This window comes from Platalea leucorodia (assembly GCF_965183815.1).
Source record: "Platalea leucorodia genome assembly, chromosome: 2".
NCBI lineage: Eukaryota > Metazoa > Chordata > Aves > Pelecaniformes > Threskiornithidae > Platalea > Platalea leucorodia.
The window spans coordinates 130,964,343-130,989,524 of record NC_138824.1 but is presented as its reverse complement, the minus strand read 5'-3'; the positions used below and the strand labels follow the sequence as shown (position 1 = coordinate 130,989,524).

The 25,182-nt window shown below is 50.9% G+C and overlaps 1 protein-coding gene across 2 annotated transcripts; it reads left to right on the top strand.

Annotated features, from left to right (window-relative positions):
- The first annotated feature begins 7,804 nt into the window (after window positions 1-7,804).
- CD4 (CD4 molecule) lies at window positions 7,805-23,280 on the top strand. 2 transcript variants are annotated; one of them, XM_082304784.1, is made up of 10 exons: window positions 7,805-8,078; window positions 17,108-17,245; window positions 19,388-19,543; window positions 19,629-19,772; window positions 19,999-20,274; window positions 20,714-21,076; window positions 21,196-21,438; window positions 21,529-21,647; window positions 21,887-21,954; window positions 23,202-23,280. In XM_082304784.1, exons 2-10 carry the CDS (start codon window positions 17,185-17,187, stop codon window positions 23,215-23,217), a joined length of 1,446 nt encoding a protein of 481 aa, XP_082160910.1. In that variant the 5' UTR covers window positions 7,805-8,078; window positions 17,108-17,184; the 3' UTR covers window positions 23,218-23,280. The 2 variants fall into 2 exon arrangements, with proteins under 2 accessions (XP_082160910.1, XP_082160909.1); XM_082304783.1 differs by lacking the exons at window positions 21,887-21,954; window positions 23,202-23,280 and having other exon boundaries at window positions 21,529-21,802.
- Window positions 23,281-25,182: the final 1,902 nt, after the last annotated feature.

Here is a 25,182-nt window from a genome sequence, read left to right as displayed (position 1 = left end):
AAGGGAGATTTTCTTGACTTGAGCAGAGGGCTTCGCTACCAGGCCAGCTTTTCATTATTTCAGCAGGAACATGAAGAGACCTTCTTGGTGTGTGGCCCTCACCTTCCCCGCAAGAGCATACAGGTAACGACCGCACTCCGGGATGCTCAGACTGCAGGTAGCGGAGCAGCACCCAAAAAGCCTAACTAGCCCACTCTGCGGAGCACGTCTGGACTCCACAGCTCTTTAACTACTCAGCTAGCCGTGTGTTTTACTGAAAATGATACCCATTTCTCCACTAAGTCCTAGAGAAATGCAAGCAGAGGTGTGAGGCAGACTTTGCTTCAACTGCCTCGTGCCCTTTCAGGCAGGCACTGAAACAGAACCAGCGTGAGGAAGGACAGTCCGGCCTGGTACCAGGCATCTTCCCAGGCAAATGATAATGCTGCAATGTTTTCAAGTTGGGAGCGATCTGTCTGGCTCAGACTCCCCTCTCTGCCAGATGCATTGGAGATAGAGAAAAGGTGGGTTAGCCCCCGTGGGGCTAAGGAGCAACCCAATATTCAGCAAGACCACATCATACTCCCTCAGTGGCGGACAGCGGTTTGCTCTCTCTTCTCATGCACAACGAGATGCTCTCTCCTCCTGTAATGCTTTTAGCACTGCCTGTTACCAGCCTGGATGTTCTCATTGCTCAGCTACGTGCCCGGTCTGTCTTTAAACCTCGCTGTTTTCTCGTACTCTCTCACTTCTTCTGGCAATCCATCCTCGGGTCTGCTTATTCACTGTGTGAAAATGGTTCCTCTTTATCAGTTTTGAATTCAAAGCTTTCCGCTTTCATCATCTGTTTTCTTTTCTCCTGTCACAAAGGCTGGAAGAAGAGGGACTCCCAGGCTATCGTCTCTTGGCTGGTCATTATTCTGCGGCCTTTTATCACATCCCTTTTTTCTTATTTCCCCCTCCTCTCCTGACTCATTGCCCTTCGGGTACAAATCCCAGATTTTGGGGACTTTCTCCCCCACAGTTTGCTCAGGCCCATCTCTCTGCATGGCCAGCTCTCCTCAGATCCTTTGGGCTGGAAAAGGAGGCAGCAGCCCAGTGGGGGAGCAGTGCTGGCTTCCACGGAGGCACAGTACCTTTCTCCACATTACTTCCATCCTGCCCTTCATGGCTCGCAACGTCTTCTCTGCTCTCCTGACCATCGTTCCCCACTGAACAGCACTGAGCTTGTACCGTTCGCTGAAACGCCTACCGTGATGCCCGGGGCTCTTGCCTGACCTGGTTCACTTACAGTAAGCCAAAGCCTAGAAGGATTTATGCAGTTTACATTTTCCCTCCAGCTACATGACTTTGGGAACGATGATGCTGAATTTCACTTGCCTTCCTGTTGCTGATGAGCACAGTTTTCTCACGTGGCTCCACAGCTCTTGTCATTCTCTCGTCTCCTGACAAATTTAAACAGCTTCATGTCATCTACATACTTGGCCTTCTTGCTGCTTGCCTCCTTCGACACTAGTAACTCATGTCTTAATTCAGGTACTTTTGGGCCTCGCTGCTGCCTCTGATGACAACCGGCAGCTTAATCCTCCTCCTCGTTTCCCACCTCGGGGCCCGTCGCAGGCGCAGAGCAGACCTGTCCCACTCGCCCCCGTGCAGGGGGAGTCCATTGCCCGGGTTAGCCCTGTAGCTCCAAGGGGGCAAGGAGAAGGTGCAAGCTGCTCAAAGACGCGAAACGCAAGCTGAGCACTGGATTATTTACTGTAACGCAGTTACTCTTGCTTCATGACCCTTCACCGAGGACTGATGATACCTGGAGCCAGTTTCACCAGAGGCATTCATGCAATTGTGTATGGTTCCACTGCAAGACCTGGGTATGCAGTAGGCATGTCCACAGTCATTGTACTACTTGTACCAGGTCCTGAAACTACTTTCTTTGGAATAGAGAGGAGAACGGTAGCCGAGGTGCGTAATCTGCGTAGGTTAGGGTTGCACCATCTACAAAGGCTATGAGGCCTCAGACATGGTTGCATATAAATACAAATTCCACCAGCTCTGGGGTGCTGCGAATGGTATCTGAAGCTTGACAGATGTTGCAATCTTGCTTTTGGAACCAGCAGAGCACTTCACGCAGATGAGCATTACTGACAAAATACAGGCACCAACAAAAGTGACAAGCGTGGCCATTGAGCTGTTTTGTTTGATGGACCTCAAGGAAAAATGCTCAAAAGCCAGCTGCCACCAATGCAGAAATAACTTTATGGCCACAGCAAGCTTTGCGTCCTGAACGCTGTAGGATAAGGAATGGATCAGTGCAACACTAGGAAGCAGGAAAATATTTCTGAACACTGAGGGAATCGAGACGTCACGAGGCAAATCAGTACAGGACCAAGAGTCTGTACAATAAAGCAAACAAATCTGGAAATCCTGGTGCGATGCAACTCACTCCAGCTCCCACAAGCTGTCATGCGGTGTACCTCTGAAACGGCTCTCGCTCCCACCTGAAGGTTTCAGAAGGTCTTACGGTAAGAGGACATAGGACACTCTCCGTGCCCAGGAAAAACGGCAGGAGGTGATGCACAAGGGCAGCTTTTGGAAGGACTCGTTATTTCTCATTAATATTGAGGTTTCTCACATTGTTCTTCTTTTACAAACATTGGGTGTCTTCCTCTCTTGTCACCAGGTCAGCATCCCCCTTTTTTTTTTTTCATGGAAAACAAGACAGGTTTTTGGAGGGAGGAGGAGGCACCAGCAGACTCCCTAACAAGCTTTGGGGGCTGGCAGGAGCCCAGCCGGGACCCTCCAGCCAGGCACCCCCCCAAGCCCTTCAAAATCTCACGCCCAGGTGAACGCAGGCACCCGAAGGGTCCCCGAAAGGGTCCCCCGAAGGGTCCCCCGAAAGGATCCCCCGAAGGGGTCCCACCGCTTGGCCCCAGGCATCTCACATCCCCAAAGCCCGGCCTTTGGAGCCTTGTGCCTCCATCACCCGTGTCCCACCGCCTCCTGCGGGGGCACCTGGCCAGCCCTCACCCCTCGCCCCTCGCCCTCCTCTCCCTCCCCAGCACAAGGAGCCTCCTCTCCTCGGCCCGGGTTTGTGCCGCCATCTAGTGTCCACGCACGACGGGGATTTCTCACCCACCCACCCCTGCCCGCTCAGGTCCAGCCATCGTTTGCTCCTCCTGCGCCGCGAACACCCGTGACCCAGCTCTCCAGTGACCGCTGAATACGCCCAGCTCCTTCCCTCCCTTCGCTTCCAGCTAAGGAAGCTAAAGCAAAACTGCTGATGATTACTACTCAGAAGCAAAACCTTACGGCACACGCTATTGAATTACATCCCACTTCAACGCTCCGAGCCTCAAGCTGCTTCCAGCGCGATATTCCAGATCCTGATGAAAGCCCTCGTAACAAATATTGTCACCAACTTCTCCCCCTTCCTTTTTGGTCATTAATAGTAAGGCAGTAAGTAATATCCATCCCATGCAGGTCCTTAAAAACTCCCCCAGCTGCCTCCCTCCTGCCTGTTGCATTTCTGACACATCTTTAACATCGGCTTGGTTTTGTTTAGGCTCACTTTAGCCCCTGTCACTTTTGGTGACACGCTTTTGCGGATGGTGATACTTGGACCATCCCTCTCTCCAGTGCCCCCGAGCAGCCCCTGACTTCCCGGCAGTCCCTAACTTCCCAGTTGCCCTGGCTGGTCTTTCTCCATCAGACTTCACACCTCCTGCCAAAATACAGGCCACCCCTTGCTTATGAAGAACATCTCTGGAGATTTCCTGATTTTTCCACTGCGATCAGCAAATCAACCTTCATGGTATCTGCTTAGAGAGTCCTCTCTTCCCAGTTTAAGCTTCTGCAAAGAGATATCTCCCCCCAGCACTACCTGGGAGCCTTTCTCCTTTCTGAGGTACGTAGTTCCTCGCCAGATGGCTGCTTGTTTCTAGCTCTCCCCATCCAGCATCAAAAATGCCCCTCAATAAGGTCAGCAGGTACCAACCATTCTCTTGCAAAGAGAAAGTTCCTGGCCTTTGAAGCTGCCTGAAGATACGGTTTTTATGCTGTGTTCAACACTTGCCCTTCCTTCACTCCGATACCACTGAGCAATCACTAATTATCCGATACAGCTGGGTACCCTTTACCCATCAGAGCTCACAGGCACACTCCTGGCCCTCACTGACGTGCGGGGAACTTGGTTTTAAGGAGACCATCTCTGGAGGTTTCTTGGTTTTCCACTGGAGTCGGTAAAAGGTCCTTCTCCACAGCTGATTTTTGAGACCCTTTTCTTCCTTTTTTGCACCTCCTCGGAGACGCTTCATGTCCCCGCAGACTGTGACCTCCACCCAGCATAGCCTGGGAGCCTCCTCTCTCCGCTGAGGTCTACGAGAAGTTGTTACTCGCCAACCCCGGTTTGCAAAAATATTGCTGGCGATGGGATTAGAGAAAGGGAGACAGCGCAGGGCGGGCGGGGAGCGTCTCCGCAGGGGAGAAAACAGGGAAACAGCCAAAAACGTGGCTGGGGGGAGCGGTGGGTAGTGCTCAGGCTCCTCTCACTCCGCCGCAGGGTCAGCGTGTGACGCTGGATAAGCCCCACTTTCCCCATGGATGCAGTACAGTAACTGTCCCAGCGAGGTGGGAACCAGACTCGCATGGAATTTAAAAACCAGTTAAATATTTATGAGAAATATTACATTCAGAAGAGAGACTGGCTGGCTAATATTATTCATCCCTCCTGGATTCTGATGTTTTATTAATGCTTGCAACGGGTTTTGAGATGCTTGGATGAAAGTGATACAACCACGTCACCGCACGCTGCGACCCTTGGTCCCAGCGGTACCTGTTTGCCACACAGCTGTAGCAGCTCTGAGAGATGAGGCTCCCTCCTGAATCCCTCCCCTGGGCCCGTGTAGGGGCCAGGCCTGCAGCTTTGTCACCTCAGACCCGCAGCCCTGCTTCTCCTTGCAACTCTGCAGCAAGTTCAAGTGTGTTTTGGAAGCTTCACCCCTTCAGGGAATGCTGTTTCTGGTAGATATTTGCAGTGACATAAACCAACTGTTTAAAAACAAGCCAGTGTTTGTACATTACAGCATGCTGGGAAGACAAAACGCAAGCCAGAATCCGTGAGAACTGAAGCATCAGCTCGATGCCCCGCAGCCCCAAGCCCCGAGACACCAGGGTCTTACAAACCCAACCTGACTTTTCTCAGCTCTGTTTTTCCCGGGACAGCCCCTCTCTGGCAGCTAGGGACCAGAAGGGACATTTCTATTTGCAGGCACGTGAGAGCGTTTTGAAGATACCGAGGTGATGTGGCAGGTTCTCACCGGACAGCCGTGTGTCTGAACAGGGCTTTCACAGGCTCCGGACACTGGCAAAGCGAGCGCCCATCCCATCCCATCCCATCCCATCCCATCCCATCCCATCCCCTCTCACCCCATCCCATCCCTTCCCACCCCACCCCATCCCATCCCATCCCCTCCCACCCCACCCCATCCCACCCCATCCCCTCTCACCCCATCCCATCCCATCCCATCCCCTCTCACCCCACCCCATCCCACCCCACCCCCTCCTACCCCACCCCATCCCATCCCCTCCCCTCCCACCCCATCCCACCCCATCCCATCCCATCCCCTCTCACCCCATCCCATCCCATCCCACCCCATCCCATCCCCTCCCACCCCACCCCATCCCACCCCACCCCATCCCATCCCACCCCATCCCGTAGCCTGTATCCCACTGGATAGTTCCTGTCTCACACAGGCAGCTCTTTCCCTGTGATGGGACAGCTTCATCTCTCCCCAAAGACACAACCAATGGAGCAGTTGTTGCGCTCGAGGCCTGATCAGCGCTGTTCCTTTCACACCTGGCGGCACATTACCAACCTCAGTGCTGTGTCTGTCTGTCCATGTGTCTGTCCCTGTTCCTCCAAAGCCTGGTTGCCTCTCGCACCCCCATCCTCCAGACAAAGGGGCAAGTCGCTGCCAGGAGAAGAGTGGGCGGCACAGAGATGAAATCTCAGCCATGTCTGGGGCTCAGTGGGTTTCCGCCGTCTTGGCTGAGGCTGGGATTCAGAGAGAGAGACACCAAATGTGGGTGGAAAACCACAAAAGCCCCCTCCTCCACCCTACAGAGAAGGGAAACAGCTGAGATTCAGTAGTGGTACAGGTTGTCTAAGAATAACCTTGTACTGGGTTTGCATGGCAAGGTTTTGGTAGTGGAGGGGCTGCATGGGTGGCTTCTGTGAGATGTGAGCAGGAGCTGGCCCCATGTCAGAGCTGTGTCCAGCCAGCCCCAAAACAGACCCACTGCAGGCCAAAGCTGAGCCAACCAGTGATGCTGGTGGTGCCTCTGTGATAACATATTTAAGAAAGCGTAAAAACCACTGCACAGCAGCTGTGAGAGAGAGGAGTGAGAAAATGTGACAGAAACAGCGCTGCAGACACCAAGGTTAGTGAAGAAGAAGGGGGAGGAGGTGCTCCATCCAGGCACCAGAGATTCCCCTGCAGCCCCTGGAGAAGACCATGGTGACGCAGGCTGTCCCCCTGCAGCCCATGGAGGTCCACGTAGGAGCAGAGATCCACCTGCAGCCCCTGGAGAGTCTGCACTGGAGCAGGCTCCTGGCAGGAGCTGTGGCTCGTGTTGAGGAGTCCACAATGGAGCAGGTTTTCTGGCACGAGCTGTGGCCCGTGGAGGACCTACACTGGAGCAGTTAGAATCATCAAATCATAGAACAGCCCAGGTTGGCCAGGACCTTGAAAGATCATCTGGTCCAGCCTGTCATTGGAAAGGGGCCCTAGATGAGATTTATCTAGCACCCTGCCTTGAAAGCCTCCAGCGATGGGGACTCTACCATGACCCTGAGGAGGTTGTGCCAGTGAATGATTGTTCTCATTGTAAAAAAAGTCTTTCTTACGTCGAGGTCAACACCAAGAACTGCAGCCCATGGGAAGGACCCGCACTGGAGCACTTCATGAAGGACCCCACGGTGGAGCAGGGGAACAGCGTGAGCAGGAAGGAGTGGCAGAGACGAAGCGCTATGAACTGACCACAACCCCCTCTACCCGTCCCCCCGCGACACCCAGGGGGAGGAAGGAGCAGCAGAAGAGTCAGGTGTGAAGTTGAGCCTGGGAAGAAAAGGGGGGTGGGGGGAGGTGGTTTTAGCTTTGTTTTTATTTCTCACCCTCCTACTCCATTTTTAATTAGCCATAATTTAAATTAATCTTTCCACAAGTTGAGTCTGCTTTGCCCATGATGGTAACTGGTGAGCAATGTCCCTGTCCTTATCTCGACCCATGAGGTTTTTTTCATCTTATCTTCTCCCCCTGCCTTGCTGGGGAGCGGGGGGAGTGAGAGAGCGGCTGGGTGGGGAGCTGGCAGCCAGACAAGGTCAACCCACCACTGCTATAAAGTAAATATTCTCTCATCTCACCCCAAATCTCAGCCATACTCCACAGACAGGTGCCCCTAACATATCACCAGGGGTCCTCTCTCCCTCTGTTATCATCCCTGTCCAACCCCTGGGGTCAGGTCCATGGCCCGCTCCTCAGAGGTGCCTCCTCTTAGCGGTGATGCAGGAGACAGCCTGGGAAATGGAGGTCAGCTTGCTCATATAGCGTATCAGAGGTGTGGGCTGGGTCCGGATCTGCTCAGCTAACATGTTAATTTGTGAGCTTTCTTTGTCGGTAGAGCAGAACTGGTTTCCAACTGTTCGCTTTTAAGTTTCAGCCCCGTCGCGGCCTCCCATCAGCTGCCATATGGCCAATAGGCTCTCTCTGTTTTACACACTCATTCTCCCCAGGCGCCGCAATACATCGCCTTCCGTTATGGTCTCCATTTCTGTTCGCACCCAGAGTTGAAATCACATGCATCTGGAAAGCCACCATCTACCTAGAGAAGTTGGCAGATGTCAGCAGAACCTGGACTGGCAGCAAGACCTTGCCGACACTCCGACTGGAGAGGAGGAGACATCAAGGCCGACGTCTGTTGAGCTGCTTTCTGAACATCAACTTAGTTCTTCTTTTGTTTCAGCTGTAGCTGGGTGAGATCAATTACGGCAGGTGACGAACACACGGAGACAGAAACACAGAGGCAGAGAGGAAGGAAAAGAGGTAAGGAAACTTTCTTTCTTTCTTTCTTTCTCTGAGAAAAGAGGCCAATCTGTTTTCGTTTTTTTTAATGTTACGAACTTTACTATTCCACGCAAGTTGCTGTTTCGGCACGGACAGATTGGTTTTGTCCCACTTAAAGATCTGATGTAAAACCATCTTGAACTTCTGACTTGATAATACTTCTGGCTGTGCAATTCTCCGAGGTGTTTTAGTTTTAACTAAGAAGCGTTTGTCTCCCTGGATTTTTCCCTGAAAGGGGCAAAAAAAAGGGAGCTACAAAAAGCTCAACCTGCCTCGGGGCCTGGGGATCTCACAGATCTTTTAAACCCATGTATAGGGAAAAATGTCCAATATGAGGGCCTGGCACTGGTGACTGTATATCCCCAAGGTCTGGAAATGCACCGGGGAGCAGCCCTCCACCAGCTGCCACTTGCTATTACCTTCTCCACGTGTCCTCCAGGAAGGGGAACTTTAAAAAAAGCCTGAAAAATAAGAAGATGCCGGTCGCTAGCTAACTAGGGACGTCTGCTTACATCGGTACGTGCTGAGACCGGAGGGGTCTGTTCTGCTAATCCAGGCTGACTGGCTCACTGCCTGACACCGGCTGCCGATGCAGCCTGATCTCCCAGCTCAGGGCTGAGCGAGCAGGATTTCTTGGAGAAAGAGGGATCCTTTCAATTTAAGGACACCAGAAAGAGACTTGCCTCCCCCTTCCATGGGCTGCCGCACTGTTGAAAATGGGAGTTTCGTTTCTGGTTGAATTTTTCAACTTTCAGGTGGCGTATCCTATTCAACCTTCACAGCCACCTCAGATATTCCTCTACATGGTGCATTAAGGTTGAGCTCAGGTTAATACTTAACGTTCTCCACTATAAACTGAAGAGTCCTCTTAAGTCCCTGGTGCACGTTAGCCTCAAATCAATTTGCAGACTTTTCCTTTATCCTCCCCAGTCTTTCACAAACATGGCTGCCAAAGCTGCCTGCAGTACGGCAGGGCTTGCCTCATCTACGCTGAGCATCCATCCCGTTCCCGCTCGCGGTTCTCAGGCGCCCAGGGACGGTGCTCACCCCATCTGCCGCAGCCTCGCGTGGGGTCCCTGTATTCACCAGGGAAAAATTAAGCAGGGATGTATTTTTGGTCTGAATGGGCATTTTGCTCTGAATACGCCATTTTGCTGGGCTGACCTTATCAATATATGTACAGACCCTTTTCCTATCTGGGCTGCACATCAAGTAAACTGCATGGTAAGATCTCGCTGTTTCTATTTTGCCGGCTTCATTAATGATACCTGAACGTCATCCCAAGCACACACATGGCTTGGGAGGGTGATGGAGGGCCTGCCTTCGGAGGGCATCTCAGTGCCTTTGCTAGTCACAGCCTCCAGCGGCTTTAGAAAGTCAGCTCTGGGTTGCGGTCGTGAACTGCAGGATGAAAGATGGTTTGCGGAGCCAAAAAGAGGAGGGTTAGGAGGAAAGAAGAGGGGCTAGGCGGAGGGGGGAAAGCTCAGAAAGCAAATGCTGAAATGTCTGTGAGGCAAAGGCAGGTCTTGGCTTCCCCTTAGGCCGCCGGAGGGGTTAGAGGCCGTAGCGAGCAGCCCGGGCTGCGGAGATGGAGCCACTTCTCATGGCCTCCACATGGGTCCAGGCACGCGGCTAGGCCAGGGGGACTTCATGGCTGAAGAGAGCTCAGCTGGCGCTGACACAGCGGCCTTGCCGTCCTGCCTCGTCCTGACCGTGGGACGTCTCTCTCGGGGAACCGGCAGCTTTCGCCCGCCTCGGCCCCGCGGGTGCTGCTCCAGCACCTCCCTCTCAAGGGCAGCAGCTGCTCTTGATGAACGGCCAGAGGCGCTCGAGGGGAAATCGAGGCAGGGTCGGCCAGTCTTGGGGGGAGAGGGGGGCCCGTGAAATGACCTTCACTGCTATCGTCTCTTTGCTCTCTGCTGGCTATTTTTGTTGCATTTGGTCTCTTACCCTGCCTGCTGCTCACATACGTTTGCTTTAACGTTAATAAGTAATTTCAAAGAAACCGCTACTCAGTAAAAGAGCCAGATCAGCTTTGCTTTAGGAGTTTAAACTGAGAAAAAGAGAGGTGATCCTCTGTAACCCACAGCCCTGAAGCCAAACCCAACTGATGTGCAGGGACGAGAGGCAGCTGTGTCCCTCAACTCTCGCCCGGCAGCCACCGCGAAGGGAAACGCAGAGCAGCGGCGGAGGCTGAGGTGCGGAGCCCTTGTGCGGACGGACGGATGGCTGGGAGGCCCCCCCGCCCCGGCAGCGCAAGCGGCTGCCAGATCAAAAGCACAGCCACAAGCAAGAGCGAGAGAAGAAAACAAGAAAACCACACTGCATGAAAGAGGCACAGGAATGCACCGAGAGAGGGAGATGGCCTACTCTGCATCAGGAGCGGTTTCTGAGTTTTTGGTTTTTTGGGTTTTTGTTTTGTTTTGTTTTTTTTTAGTTCAGTTTCCTCCTGTGTCATGCCAGTGCCAGCCTGGGGGAGAGCTCTCTGCAGCCCTTGCCTGCTGGGGCTCAGTGCCGGAGGGAGCGAGGGGCTGCCGGCCCCTCTCCTAGGCAGATGTTCTCCAGGCCAGACTTGATCCTGTAGGACATCATTCCCCAGAGCAAGACAGCTCACTACCTCAGCTCTCCTTTTCCTATCCCTCAGAGAGGCAGGGATCATTAAAATAAGTCAAGAAGGAAATTAAACCAGTTTAATAAGAGGGGGAAGTTAAAATGAAATGGAAATCAATGTTCGCTTGGGAGGGAGCCTTGCTCCTCCATCGCTAGATGTGCTAATAAATCAAGTATGCCTGGACTGTTTCTGGCACAGAGGCCAACTGGCATGAGATGGTCTGGGTTATTAAACTCACTTAACCTCCAAAATGAACTGGCTACATGCCAGCCGCCTAATGGGAGTGGTCCCTGGCCCATACTAACACCTAAATGCATCCCAGGAGTTGCTTGGGAGAGCGAGAGTTGTCCTGGGCCAAAAATGTGTCAGGAAATGTTCTAGCAATTTAACAGGACTGATGAGTGTGTTCCAGCGCCTGGGGACATTCCCTGACACCACTTAATTTATGAGTACCACCATAAGATACAGCTGGGCTGCCTGTAAGGAGGCTGCGGGTCTGCCACAGGCGTCCGCTAATGAGAGCGGCTTGCTCAGTTAATGTAGCAGAGCCTTGCTCACCGAGATCTGTAAACTCCAGAGGAGCATTGCCTGCGACCTGGCCTGCAGGGATGCAGAAGGAGACAGAAAGACCAGGGAAAAATAGGAAGTGGCATGAACGAGAAGGAGAGAGAAACAGGGAGAAAGGGTATGAAAGAAATGCTAGCTGAACGCAACCCGTTTTCCCCACTGACTTGTAACATGTAGGTGGTAAACATCATGTTGTAGAGATCTGCCACAGAAATACAAAGATTAGTGTGAATGAAGTAGGAATGCAGAACGCGTGAAACCATGAGAAGAAACAGAAAAACAAAGGTGCATCCATCTGCATCTACCAAGCTGCGCAAGGTCGGCAGTTCAGCCGTCCCACGGAGCTCTGCTTGGGTGGCTTTGCTCAATAACCAGGTAGCAAGAAGGCAAAGACCAAACTGAAGCCATAAGATGACAGGAAAACAGAGATTCCCAGCCGAAACAAAATGATGGGGTGTGACTCAGCGATTTCAGTCATTTTTACCTGTTCCATTACCTTCAGGTTTTACATAAAGTGGAATGACTTAAAATATTTGAAACCCAGCACTGACGCTGTTAATTTGTAGGTATTGCTTCAGAGTAGGGGCTGACTTTTCCTGCTGGTCCCACTGGGATGAGCGACGCAAGCGTTCGCAGCGGGGACGAGGTTTCTTCTGTCGTCTCAAGACTGGATCTTACTCAGGGCTCTCCGCCAGTTCTCGGTTATAGATGGTTCTTTGGAGTGAGATGCATACAGATGCCTCGTCGTTGCCCCTTTCTTTATTCTGTAGCGTAGCCCAGCAAACTGCTTGATCACTGCTACTGCATCTTGTTAGAAGTGATCTCCCATCACATGCACTGGCTCCTTTGATTTACTATTTTCGCACAAAACAGCTCATGAAAATATTACCTGGGGCTAGGATGGGTTTTTTGCTTTGCAGAAGGCAAGCCACAGGTCTTCTCTGACTGTGCCTTTGCCACCTCTCTCTCTTTGGATGGCGCACGCGGCTGCTGCCTTGCTTTTGCATCTGTATTTTTCATATGTGCACGTGCGTACATCTGTCTAGCTGTCAGATCGTCGGTCATGCTGACCTGATCTCCATGTAAATGTAGGGCTGATGTTTTCATCTACTCTTTGATAGTTCCATGTGTTCTGATCATTTAAATTAATTTCAACACTAAATTATTCTCTAATAGAATATATTATACTTAATTTTGCATATAATACATATAAATATTGTATAAAATTATTCTTGCATTTCTTTTGAGTTCAGTCCCATTACGACTCCGGCCTTCAGTCTAGCATGCTCTTGGCATGGGAGTGCCTGCTTTCAGAGAAGTGAGGTCGCCTCGCTGGTTTTGCTTGCTCCCCAGGCCAGTTAACCTGCTTGGCTTCCTTTTTGTGATATATGCCTTGCTTTAGGGATAGCGAGCTCGGCAGTCGCCTCACGCCAGCAGCCATGGTCCCCTTCACCTTGTCCGCCCACCCAACTGCAGCCGATACCAGCACTTGGTCTCTGCTACAGTCAGATACTTCATCTCATTTGATAACCGACCTTAACATGACAGTTAGCTCCCAGTTCCCACTTCAAGTTTTGTTACCATCAATGCAACTTCTTCTTTCGGACCTCGTTCCTCCCTTCTCCCCAGACCTTTTGCTGAACAGTCCTAAGAATTCAAGCAAGTCTTTCCAACAACATCAGACTTGGTGGTTATTGAGATTTTTAAAGTAAGAAATAAGTAGACAAAAAACAAACTAAAGAAAAATATGAATAGCAGCCTAAAGATGGCCTTAATCATAGAATCATAGAACCACCCAGAAATATTTAGATGGCAAGGGAGCTCTGGCGTTCTCCAGTCCAACCTCCTGCTCCCAGCTGGGTTGACTCTAAAACTACAACACGTTGCTCAGGGCCTTCTCCAGGGAACTTCTGAACATCTCCAAGGGTGGAGATTGCCTGGCATCTCTTGGCATCTATTCCAGTGCTGAACCACCTTCATCGGGAAGAAATTTTTCCTTATATCTAGTCAACAGTTCCTTGCTGCAACCTATGGCTGCTGCCTCCTGTTCCTCTCCTATGCATACCCGAGAAGAACGTGGCTCCTTCTTCTAGGTAATATCCTTTAGATAACGGGAGACTGAAATTAGATCCCAGCTTGGCTCTCTTCTCCCTACCAAACCCAGCTTTCTGTCTCTCCCTGTATATCATGCGCTCCAATCTCCTCACCATCCCAGTAGCCCTCCATCGGATTCTGTCCAGTTTGTCGGCATCCATGTTGTACTGGGGGCCCAAAACTGGATCCTGGATCCTAGGTGAGACCTCATGCGTGCCAAATAGAGGGAAATAATTACTTCCCTCAGCCTGCTGGCTGTGCTCTTGCTAACGCAGCCCTGTGTGTGTTTAGCCTTGATCGCTGCAAGAGTGATGATAACCCACTGTAGAGAAGTAAAAAAGCACAGAACTCTTGGCAATATAAACACCTGCAGTCCAAGGAATGCCAGAAACCTAGGGATGAGTAAAATGAAATGGTTAATACCAAACCCTAGGGGGAACATTGCAGCTGGATTCTTTGCTGAAACACAGGGCTCTGGTGACTTTACCAATGCGTTTCCACTTTGCTGCACTGAAGGATGGTGGGTGCTGACTGGGAACATAGGCACCAGTTACTGAGCTGAACCAGCTGAACCGGCTGAACATCAACCATTATTAACAGAGCATTAGGGTCTTCCAGGATAGCATCCCTTGGCAGCGACGGCATTTCCAGCCCTGCAGTCCGCAGCAGGGAGGAGCGTTCCCGCATCTTGCCCTGCCCGGACTGGCCCAAGAAGGAGCGTTCTCACATCTTGCCCTGCCCGGACTGGCCCAAGGGCTACTGCGTGGGCTACTCTCCTGTTTAATTTCTTCAAAGGCTTGTTGTTGCTCAGGGCCCCATTTGAAATCATTCTTCTTCCGGGTCACTTGATAGAAAGGAGTTAAAATCAGACTATAATTTGGAATATGCATTCTCCAAAAACCCACAACGCCCGAGACAGCTTGTGTTTCCTTTTTGCTAGTTGGTGGATACACGGCTGTTATTTTGTTGATCACATCCATTGGGATTGGACGATGTCCATCTTGCCATTTTATTCCTAAGAACTGGATCTCCTGTGCAGCTCCCTTGACCTTACTTTGTTTTATGGCAAAACTGGCTTTCAGGAGGATTTGGACTATTTTCTTCCCTTTCTCAAAAACCTCTTCTGCTGTGTTGCCCCATACAATGATGTCATCAATGTATTGCAGGTGTTCCAGAGCGTCACCCTGTTCCAGTGCAGTCTGGATCAGTCCATGGTGAATGGTGGGGCTGTGTTTCCACCCCTGGGGCAGTCGATTCCAGGTGTACTGGATGCCCCTCCAAGTGAAAGCAAACTGTGGCCTGCACTCTTGCCGCCAAAGGGCTTGAGAAAAACACCTTAGCGATGTCAGTTGTGGCAGGCCACTTGGCTGCCTCTAACTCCAATTCATATTGAAGTTCTAGCATGTCCGGCACGGCAGCGCTCAGCGGCGGCGTGACTTCGTTCAGGCCCCGATAATCTACTGTTAGTCTCCGTTCTCCATTAGACTTTGGTGCTGGCCACATGGGTCGTGTGCACTTGACTTCATCTGGATCTTTGGGTAACTGCTCGTTGTCCAGGTCACCATAAATCACCTCCAGCACAGCTAATTCCCTCAGGTACTGGATACCTCTCTCCATGGTGGTCCGCTTGCCTTGGGTGACATATAACGTCTTCCCTGAAGGGATACCTTTCCTTCACACCTGACAGGAGTCACCTCCAGAGGCTGAGGGCTTGTGCCCCTTTTCCAATCACTTTGTCAATGCCCCCTTTCCTAGAAAGGGATCCCAGCTGCTTCGCTTCCCTGCCCTCTAATTCCAGGCTACTGGCCCCATTATCCCAGCATCAGAGCAGCCAGGTGATGATGTGTTCGCCTGGACAAGGGCTGAAATCCTTTTGCATGTCTCGCAGCTCACTCAGGGATAGAGATTGGGTGGTTGCCATCTCGTTTATGAGTTCTTCCTCTTCTTCCTCCTGTTCTCATGATGGCCCTGTTTTAGAGTAGCCTGCCTCGCGCTGTCGAGACAATATGCTTCTTCCTCCTGCTTCCTCTTAGCTTTCTCATCGCTTTCTCAACGAGCTGACTTCTGCTTCCAAGATTTCTTCTTGTATGTAGGGGCGACTGATACCAGCACAGGTTGGTTCCCTCGTTTATCCGCAGTGCCTGTCGCCAGGGTCTGAGTCGCTGCAATGCCTGTCACCAGGGCTGGAGTAGCCACAGTGCCTGTCATGGGGTTTGAGTAGCCGCAATGCCTGTCGCAGGGGTTGGAGTAGCTGCAATGCCTGTCACAGGGGTCTGAGTAGCTGCTATGCCTGTCGCGGGGGTTGGAGTAGCTGCAATGCCTGTCACAGGGGTCTGAGTAGCTGCTATGCCTGTCGCGGGGGTTGGAGTAGCTGCAATGCCTGTCGTGGGGGTTGGAGTAGCTGCAATGCCTGTCGCGGGGATTTGAGTGGCTGCAATGCCTGTCGCGGGGGCTGGACTAGCTGCAATGCCTGTTGTGAGGGTTGGAGGAGCTGCAATGCCTGTCACGGGGGTTGGAGTAGCTGCAATGCCTGTTGCAGGGGTTTGAGTAGCTGCAATGCCTGTCACGGGGGTTTGAGTAGCTGCAATGGCTGTCGCGAGGGCTGGAGTAGCTGCAATGCCTGTCGTGGGGGTTGGAGTATCTGCAGAGCCTGTCGCGGGGGTTGGAGTAGCTGCAATGCCTGTCGTGGGGGTCTGAGTAGCTGCACTGCCTGTCGCGGGGGCTGGAGTAGCTGCAATGCCCGTCGCGGGGGTTGGAGTAGCTGCAATGCCTGTCGCGAGGGTTGGAGTAGCTGCAACTAGCCTGAATGAGAAAGGGAAGGTGAAGGGGTGGGGAAGGTGTCCCCCCGTCTCCCCATAGATCGGTTCTCCAAGGAGAAGAGGTAAAAAGTGTAATTATTAATAGTTTCTGAGAGATGGCTCCCGAAGTACAGGGATAACAGCAGCGATGAGTACAATTTCATGACCGATAATTTTATCATACCATAAGCCAGCGTTACGCAGTACAGCAAAGCGGTAGCTTTAATCCAGCTCCCAGAGGTGATAAACAGCAGCACAGGGAGCGCACACGGCAAGTAAGGTGCTACATAACACAACTCTGAGAGCAAACAAATCAACATTGCGACCAGCGACTATTAAACTCCTATAATGAATGCTTATCACAAATTTGTTTTAACACGCTCTTGTCAGATCTGTTGTTATCTTGAACCCTACGGCTCCACGTTGGGCGCCAAAAAGGACCATTGTGGTTTAACCCCGGTCGGCAGCTAAGCATCACGCAGCCGCGCGCTCACCCTCCTGCAGTGGGATGGGGGAGAGAATCGGAAAAAAAAGTAATATCTGTGGGTTCAGATAAAGACAGTTTAATAGCACAGCAGAGGAAGAGAAAATAATAATAATAATACCAACAATAATAATGATTAAAGAATATACGAAACAAGTGATGCGCAATGCAACTGCTCACCACCCGCCAACCAATGCCCAGCCCGTCCCTGACCAGTGATCACTGCCCCCCGGCCAACTCCTCCCAGTTTATATACTGGGTATGACATCATATGGTATGGAATAGCGCTTTGACCAGTCGGGGGCAGCTGTGCTGGCTGTGCCCCCTCCCAGCTCCTTGTGCACCGGGCAGAGCGTGGGAAGCTGAAAAGTCCTTGACCAGTGTAAGCCCTGCTCAGCAACAACTAAACCATCAGTGTGTTATCAACATTATTCTCATACTAAATCCACAACAGAGCACTACACCAGCAACTAGGAAGAAAAAGAACTCCATCCCAGCCGAAACCAGGAGAGGAGGAGCGTTCCTGCAGCGATGGAGTCACATGGCACGGTGGTGAGCAGCACGCTCACCATCTTCTTGGTTCTACACCTGGGTGAGTCCTCGGCTCAGCGAACCCTCCCGGTTCTTACAGCCTTTTCACAAGCCTCACAACATTTGGAGCATCACCAGGTTTGGGGAGCTGCCCTGTAGAGATGCAGGAGTGGGGTTCCTGGGAGAGCCAGGCTGCACGCCAAGCACGGAGTGGAAAATACCGCCCTTCACCCTGCCTCCAGCTGCCTGGGCAAAACTGTGTCTTTCTCATCACAGATTTGCCCTACAAATGCGATGCTACCCGCTCGCTTAGTTTGACTGAGGTCAATGTTATAAGATTTAGTGGACTTTTTAGTGCTCATTTTCCAAGAAAGGAAGGCAGCTGAATAAGGCCAAGCCTGCATTTCTCACTCAGCTTTGATTCCTCTGGTTGCAGAGGCAAGACTGGAAATCTTTTATGCACCCTAGAACCAAAAGCAAAGCAAAAGATACCAACTCTTATTAATAACATTTATAATTTCACAGTTTAAGACAAAATAATTATTTTCTGAGGTCCAATGTGTAATTATTGAAAATCTGTATTGGTGATGTTGCAGATCACCTCCGCTCTTGGAGGAATATGTCACTTGTGGAAAACCCTCTGTTAAACTCATGTAAACTTTTTCTTTTGCTCTTCTGTGGCTCTCTAGTACCAGGGTCACCTGGGGGATCTGCAGGTTTGGCAGCTCTGAGAGCTAACCAGCAGTGAGGCAGGAGACCACAACCCCCTTATTCCCAGTCCTACCTCTGGCAACTCCACCTCCTTCTTATGGTCTCCTGCAGAAATCCTCTTTACAGTGAAGGAAAGGAAGTCGTTCTTCCAAGAAACCACTCCTAATGTTTCTTCAACGCTATACATCCTACTGCGGGAGGAGCGGCTGGAGAGCTGCCTGGCAGAAAAGGGCCTGCGGGGGTTGGTCAACAGCCGCCTGAACATGAGCCAGCAGTGTGCTCAGGTGGCCAAGAGGGCCAATGGCATCCTGGCTTGTATCAGGAACAGTGTGGCCAGCAGGGCCAGGGAGGTGATGGTGCCCCTATATTCGGCATTGGTGAGGCCGCACCTTGAGTGCTGTGTTCAGTGTTGGGCCCCTCACTCCAAGAAGGACATCGAGGTGCTGGAGCATGGCCAGAGGAGGGCAATGAAGTTGGTGAAGGGTCTGGAGCACAAGTCTGGTGAGGAGCGGCTGGGGGAGCTGGGGTTGTTCAGCCTGGAGAAGAGGAGGCTGAGGGGAGCCCTCATCGCTCTCTGCAACGGCCTGAAAGGAGGCTGTAGCGAGGTGGGGGTCGGTCTCTTCTCCCTAGTAACGAATGATAGGACAAGAGGAAACGGCCTCAAGCTGCGCCAGGGCAGGTTTAGGTTAGACATTAGGAAAAACTTCTTCACCAAAAGGGTGGTCAAGCATTGGCCCAGGCTGCCCAGGGAAGGGGTTGAGTCTCCACCCCTGGAGGTATTTAAAGAACAGGTAGATGTGGTGCTTGAGGACATGGTATAGATGGACTTGGCAGTGATAGGTTAACGGTTGGACTCGATGATCTTAAGGGTCTTTTCCAACCTTGACGATTCTGTGATTCTATGATTCTACTTCTTTTACTGTCACATAGCCCTCATCCCAAGAACAGGAGCCTGACGTTAGGCCAGCCTTCTTTCTTTCTTTTTAACTTTATCCTTTCGTTTTCCTGGGCCTTCAGTCTTGCTCCATGCAAGAATTGGAAGAAGGGATGGGTAAATTTGCCAGTGCTGCTTCCAGTCTTGACAGGGGAGCGAAGGAGGGCTGGCATATGCTCCCCTGCCTTTGCTACCAGTAGGACAACTAAATCTTGACCAGTGGAAAAAGGTTGTTTCAGTAAAACCATTGACATCTCAGAATTGTGAATGATGGTGAATCCACCACAACCAGTGGTATTTTTCCTATTTCTGAACGTATGTGAAACAGAATAGCTGTTAGCCAGGTAAAGTGCCCAAAGTGGAGGGGAGGGAAGCTACGGAGCCAAAAGGAAAAGGGATTGATTCATTGATGAGAAAAAGAGTGGAAAAAATCAGAAACTGAGGATAATCTTCCCAGTATTTGGGAGAGGGAGGAGAAATAGCTGCGTCTTTCTGGAGGGCTGGAGCCACCCTTCAGAAAATGACTGCATGCCTTTTTTGGTGGGTATTGACTTTCAGGTCTGATCCCCGTTATGGCTCAGCAGACCGAACTACAGATCGGGATGGCAGGACAGGTGGTGATCCTGAACTGCAGAGGCATACCTCCTAACACAGGTGTCACCTGGAAGTACTCTAAGCTTGTTATAAGGCTCTTTACGACTACCCATTTGAAAGGTAAGGCTTCCAATTCATCACCCCTTCTCCCCATTATATGCCTGAGAAACCTCTTCCCTCCTAACCAAGCTTATTTTTTCAAAAGGCAAAGCTGCCATGACCGATCGATCTGAAATCATCCCCAGCACTAAACAACTGAAGGTGTTGGACTTAAAGCTCTCCGATGCTGGCATCTACACCTGTGAATATGGCTCTCACGCAGTCAGTATCTCACTGCATGTCTTTAAATGTGAGTGATTAGAGGGCTTTTATCCACGAGGAGGTGAGGATACTGTAGAGCTTGGAGAGACATCTCTGCTGGGATTCTTTAGCCAGCCGTCATTTCTTCTGGCCTGGGCTAGCATAGTTCATTTCTCCTCCACCTCCAGGGCACAGTCTCCATATTCTCTTTGCTGTGACACTTGTCCCTCTCTCAAGAGGAGCTGACTTACTGGCTGAGCTTTTTCTTTTTACAGTGACAATCTCTTCAGATGGGCGCTTCCTGCCAAATGAAGTCCCCAGGCTGACTTTAATACAAAATTCACCCGATCCTCTACCCAATCTCAGCATCACATTGTTTAACAGTAACAACGAGACAGTAAGACCAAAACTCTTACAAAGCAAGGCCCCTCAAGAATACATACTGGAGTTAAAGAAACTGGAGGCTACGGACAGCGGGGCATGGATGTGCCGCGTCCATTCTGACTCTCCATTGATTAATCAGGACATCCCCTTTGATGTGAAGGTATTAGGTACGTGTCAACAAAAATGCAAATCACACACAGGCTCGGGAACCAGGGCTCCCTCCAGCTCATGAGCTGAGCTTTTACTTTCCAGCATCCCAAGCAATGGTGCTCCAGGGTCGATTTCCCAGGGCTTCCAACACTGCAGCTTGGGGAGTGCTCTGCTGCCTGAGCTCTGTTCCACACTTGCTCCCATTTTCCTCTTCAGGCTTGGTGAGGAGAGGATCCTCCTCTCCTTGCGGTCTGTTCTCAGCTCTGGTGAGCTTGGGAGCTTTGGCTCTTTAAACTTAGACACTAACGGTTTATCCTTCCTGGGGTATCTCGTGGCTTTTCTTCAAGTCCCCTTTCAACTGAGCACAGCGTGCATCTCTCCAGATCAAGGGTGGACATGGGGAAGTGCAGCCATGGCTTTCCCTGCCTCTGTATTCCTTGTCTCTTCTGAATCCAGGTTTTCAGAATCCAGATTTCGAAAGAAAGTACGCAACTGTTGACAGCACTGTCATCTTGTCATGGCGTCTGAACTTCCAGAAGATAGACTGGAAAGAAGGTTTCACAGGACAACTGAATTGGAAACAACAGGAAAATGCAAACACTCATGAGCTGCTTGATTTCAATGTCACGGCACGAGGAAAGCAGCATGAGACCAAAAAAAGCAGCCGCTTTCGGTTTGAGATACCTGAAAGCAAACCTGAAAGTACCATAGAAGTGAAACTCCCCAAAGTCCATTTCAACCACTCTGGGCAGTACCAGTGCCAGCTGGCATACAACAGAAGACACGTGCAGAGCAAGATAGAGCTGGTGGTGATGAAAGGTGAGAGAGAGAGAAGTGGGTCAAGAGATGAGGAGCTGCAGAAACCTGGAAGCCACAAGAGTATGGGTGGACCCATCTTCCCATCCTCTCACTCACGTGTCCTTTTCTTACCTTTACAGTCTCAGCTAACTCTGTTGGGCCACTCCCCAGAGGGGCCGAGATGACCCTGATCTGCCAGGTCTCCAGTCCACTCCCATCCAACGCCCACTTGAGCTGGGAACGTGTGAACGGGACTCCGACCGACATCAAGAAGTCAAAGCAGCATGAAGTAAAGGTGGAGGTGAAGGTCAGGGCTGCAGGGCTGTGGAACTGTCACCTCATGGAAGGCGATGACAAGAAGATCAGCCTTAATTACCGCGTGGGTATGGAAGTTAGCATCCCATCCCTGCCTCCACCCAAAAGCCTTGAAATGCTCTTTGTTTCTGTGTCTGAATACTTTTCTCCTTCCACAGAGGAAGCTCCGGTTTGGATTAGATATGTGATAATTGGAGCGAGTATTGGAGGCAGCGTACTGGCGTTTGGCCTTGCGTGCCTGTGCATCATCAATGGTATAAGCTGGCAGCGGAGAAGGGTGAGTGCCCTGGTCCCTGTGAAAGGTGAAGAGATGGCAGTGTCCCCAGACCACGGGAGGAGTCTGATTTTCTGTCTGAGTGCGGGGCAGAACAGATAAAGGGTCAATCCTTAGACTCAAAGCAAGTGATTTGAGATGGACAGTCTACAGATGTCAGACAATACTTTATTACCACTTCAGAGGAAAGCATTTGAAGCATAAAAATATCCAATCGTTGTTTATCCCTTCTCTCCTGGCAGCAACGGGCAAAAAGGATGGCACGAGCAAGACAATACTTGCTGGAAAACAAGACGTGTCAGTGTCAACAGTAAGTGGCAATGAGGGCACCCAGAATGGGCAAAGACCCTGGTTTCAAGACAGGGGAGCTGGATGGTCGAGCGGGGAGAAATGGAGCTTGAGCCTGCTTGGTGCTGCAGTACAGCTGCATTTCAGCATTTTCAGGTCTCACTCATGTTAAGTCGTGCTTAAGGTTTATTAGCTCTCTTTAATGAATCTCCTGTTAACTGGGAAACCTTCGAGCAGAGAGGTTTCACCTGAATGACCTTGATGTTGAGAGGTGTTAGCCAAACCCAAGCAGGAGCTCCAGACTCCTTTGATAGGTTCCACAGTGGATCTGGGACCTGGATATCGAGGTTGTGGAGGTGGAAGGCACACAACCAAGCTCAAGGATGAAACCCAAACTTTAAAAATCCATGATGTCTATAATGTAATTCCAGCTCTGCCAGCACAGTGCTGGGCTGCAGTCTGTGAAAATTGCCAATAACCTCCTGGGAGCAAGGAAAGAGAAGAGAAAAATCACAGAACACTGTGAACCATGCCCTTTCCCAAAGGCTTTGGCTGATACACCATCATGTCCTGGCCCTTTTCACGGGAGCAAGGATTTCTCAGCAGAGAAGCTGCCCTTTTCCAGGTCTTTAAGCTTATATGGTATCAGGCATCAGAAGCAGCTGTGGAGAAACACCGACAGCTATTCTGTCACTGAAAGTGGAGAGCTAAGGACAGTATAAATGATTGCACGAACAAATTAAATCAATGTATAGGTACAGAACTGGACTTCTGCTTAATTTTCAGTGGTGACAGTGGCAAACTGACAGTTTCACCTATTTTTTCACTGTCACTGAGAATGCAGTGGGAGCGTTTATTGGCAAATACTACTTCATAGCCGGGATGTATACATGGTGAAGAGTTGGTTGGCATAACGTGTCAAAGAATTCACCTCGTTTTCACCTACTTTTTCTCAAGGTTAAAAAACAATCCCCATAAGGGAAGGACAAAGCCCACACAGCTACTTCGAAAACTAGATAAATCTGTGCAATACAAGTGCTGATACAGTTGTTCTTTAACTCTCTTTGTCAAGTAAGCAGCTCAGCGTAACTGAAACCTAAACCGCAGCCATGGGGATGCACAAGTAACCATTTGCATCCTCAGCTACAGAGCCGAGCAGTCATTCTCTACACCACACGAAAAACTGGGGGGTTGGCTGGCTTCGAGGTATCCGAGTGAAGCCTTTCACCTCTACAATACCGGTACTCACATAATGCTTTTCTCTTGCAGCAGGCTGAATAAATAGTATTGCAGCACCGGAGTCAGGAGGACTGAGGAAGTCTCTGCCTGTACCTAAACACCTGCCAGCCCATAGTGCTCTGTGAATCCACCTCCCTTTCTCCTGGTTTGATGTAATTCTTTATTCCTTCATCATTCCCCCAGTCTAATGCCGTGGAGGAATGTTGTCTAGGAGTCGATGGACAAGACAAGAAACCCTTAAGGGTTATGATTGATCCCCAGTTCTACAATGAGAGACACTGAAGAGAAAATATATATACACATATATATATGCTTGTATTTTGCTCATGCACTTAATTTGACCTTCGTGTGGAACCAATTTTATGTGCTTCTTTTATCCGCCTGAGCTACAATAAATTACTTCGGGGTTGGGTTTTTTTTTTTGCAAGCTGGAATAAATTTTCTCTGAGACACTCTTGTCTGGTTCAAATTCACATTTTTCCCTTTCCTGCTAGGATGTGGAATCCTGATTCTCACTATCTCCCACCTCCCTGGCTGCCACGAGCCTTCCATAACGCACCGGCCCTCTGCTCTCCGGGAAACCTGTCCATCCTCATTTGCTCTTCCCGGGCAGTCCGAGCCCTACAGTACCCCCAGACCCATCCCTCAGCCTGTAGTCCTCACCTCTCCCACAACAAACCAACGCACGAGCGAAAACACCACGAGCAGTGGGAAAATCCAGGACTAATTTTGTCGGGAAGGCAGTTCAGGATACCAATAGCTTCTGGAAATTGGAGCCTGAAGAAGCTGTGAATGCTGATCTAGAAGGTAAGTTTGGGAAGGGGGTGACAAAGTCATTGCCTAGGAGAACAAACCAGCCTTGGACTGAGCAAGCCCACCGAGTGTAGGGAACAGATGCTTCTGAGAAAGCCACCAAAAATGGTTCTCACCAAAATGACTGTTTGTTGGCTCAAGCAGATGGGAAGAAGAAGTGAAAAGCCCAGGAAATTTAGGATGGAACTAAAAGCGTGTTGCAGAGATGCCAGAATGTCCTGAAAGAAAAAGAGTGTTAAAGTATGTACACAGAAGCCTTGTGTTTATAGAAGTTATCCCACTGAATGCTAGCGGCGGGTCAAAAAGGCCTTGAGGTCCTACAGCTGTCACTGGCTGCGGTCCAGGTTTGTCTGTCTGCACTGGGCTTGCTGGGGGGAGGCAGAGAGGGGCACTGGGCTGCGGGAAGGGGAGAGACCCCCCCAGGATGGCCGGTGCTGGAGGAGGGGGTTTCTCTGTAGCGGTCGCGCCAGCATCACGCTGTTACCGACAGAGAAAAGGCAGGTGGCAACAACGGCAGAGACAACACCTGTGAACTGGGGGAAGTCTTCCCCCCCCCAACCCCATCGCTCCCGTGCAGCGGGGACGCAGCCCCAGGCAGCTGTGGCAGCAGGTGCGGGCCACCGCCGCCGTCACGCCCGCTCCTCCACCATCATCCTCACACAAACAGGAGTGACGAAGGCCCACGCTGATGCTGTTTTCCTTCCCGTAGCTTGTGCTTTTGCACACAAAAGTCCGTTAATTTGGGAAAAGCCTTGGTCTGTATCCTGGTGCATGCCGTCGCTCCTCCTGCTCCTGTCCTGTCCCTCAACTGCCAGCGTAAATTGGGTGCTGGTTGAGGCCCATCAGTCTGCTAAAGAAGGCATCATCAGGGCTTAAGGAGAAGTCAGTTTTGGCAGCTGTATGAGAGAAAATGAGTGCAGGGTCAGCGGTGGTCGATATAACGATCATGACAAAGTGCTTGGCATAGTCCCCTCAACAGAAACCAACCCCCGCTCCTGCAGTCCAGACCCTTTTCTTTAAATAACTGCTCAAATACCCAAGTCTGCTCCTCTTTCCACTCAGCATGGGTGTCCGGAGCAGAGGGATTCTCCTGAACCACCTGATCCCCGGGCAGGACAAAGCAGGACGCTGGGTGAGCATCCATTGTGAGCTCCTCCAGCGCTGCAGCCATCTCCAGTGGTTCTGATGCACACCTGAG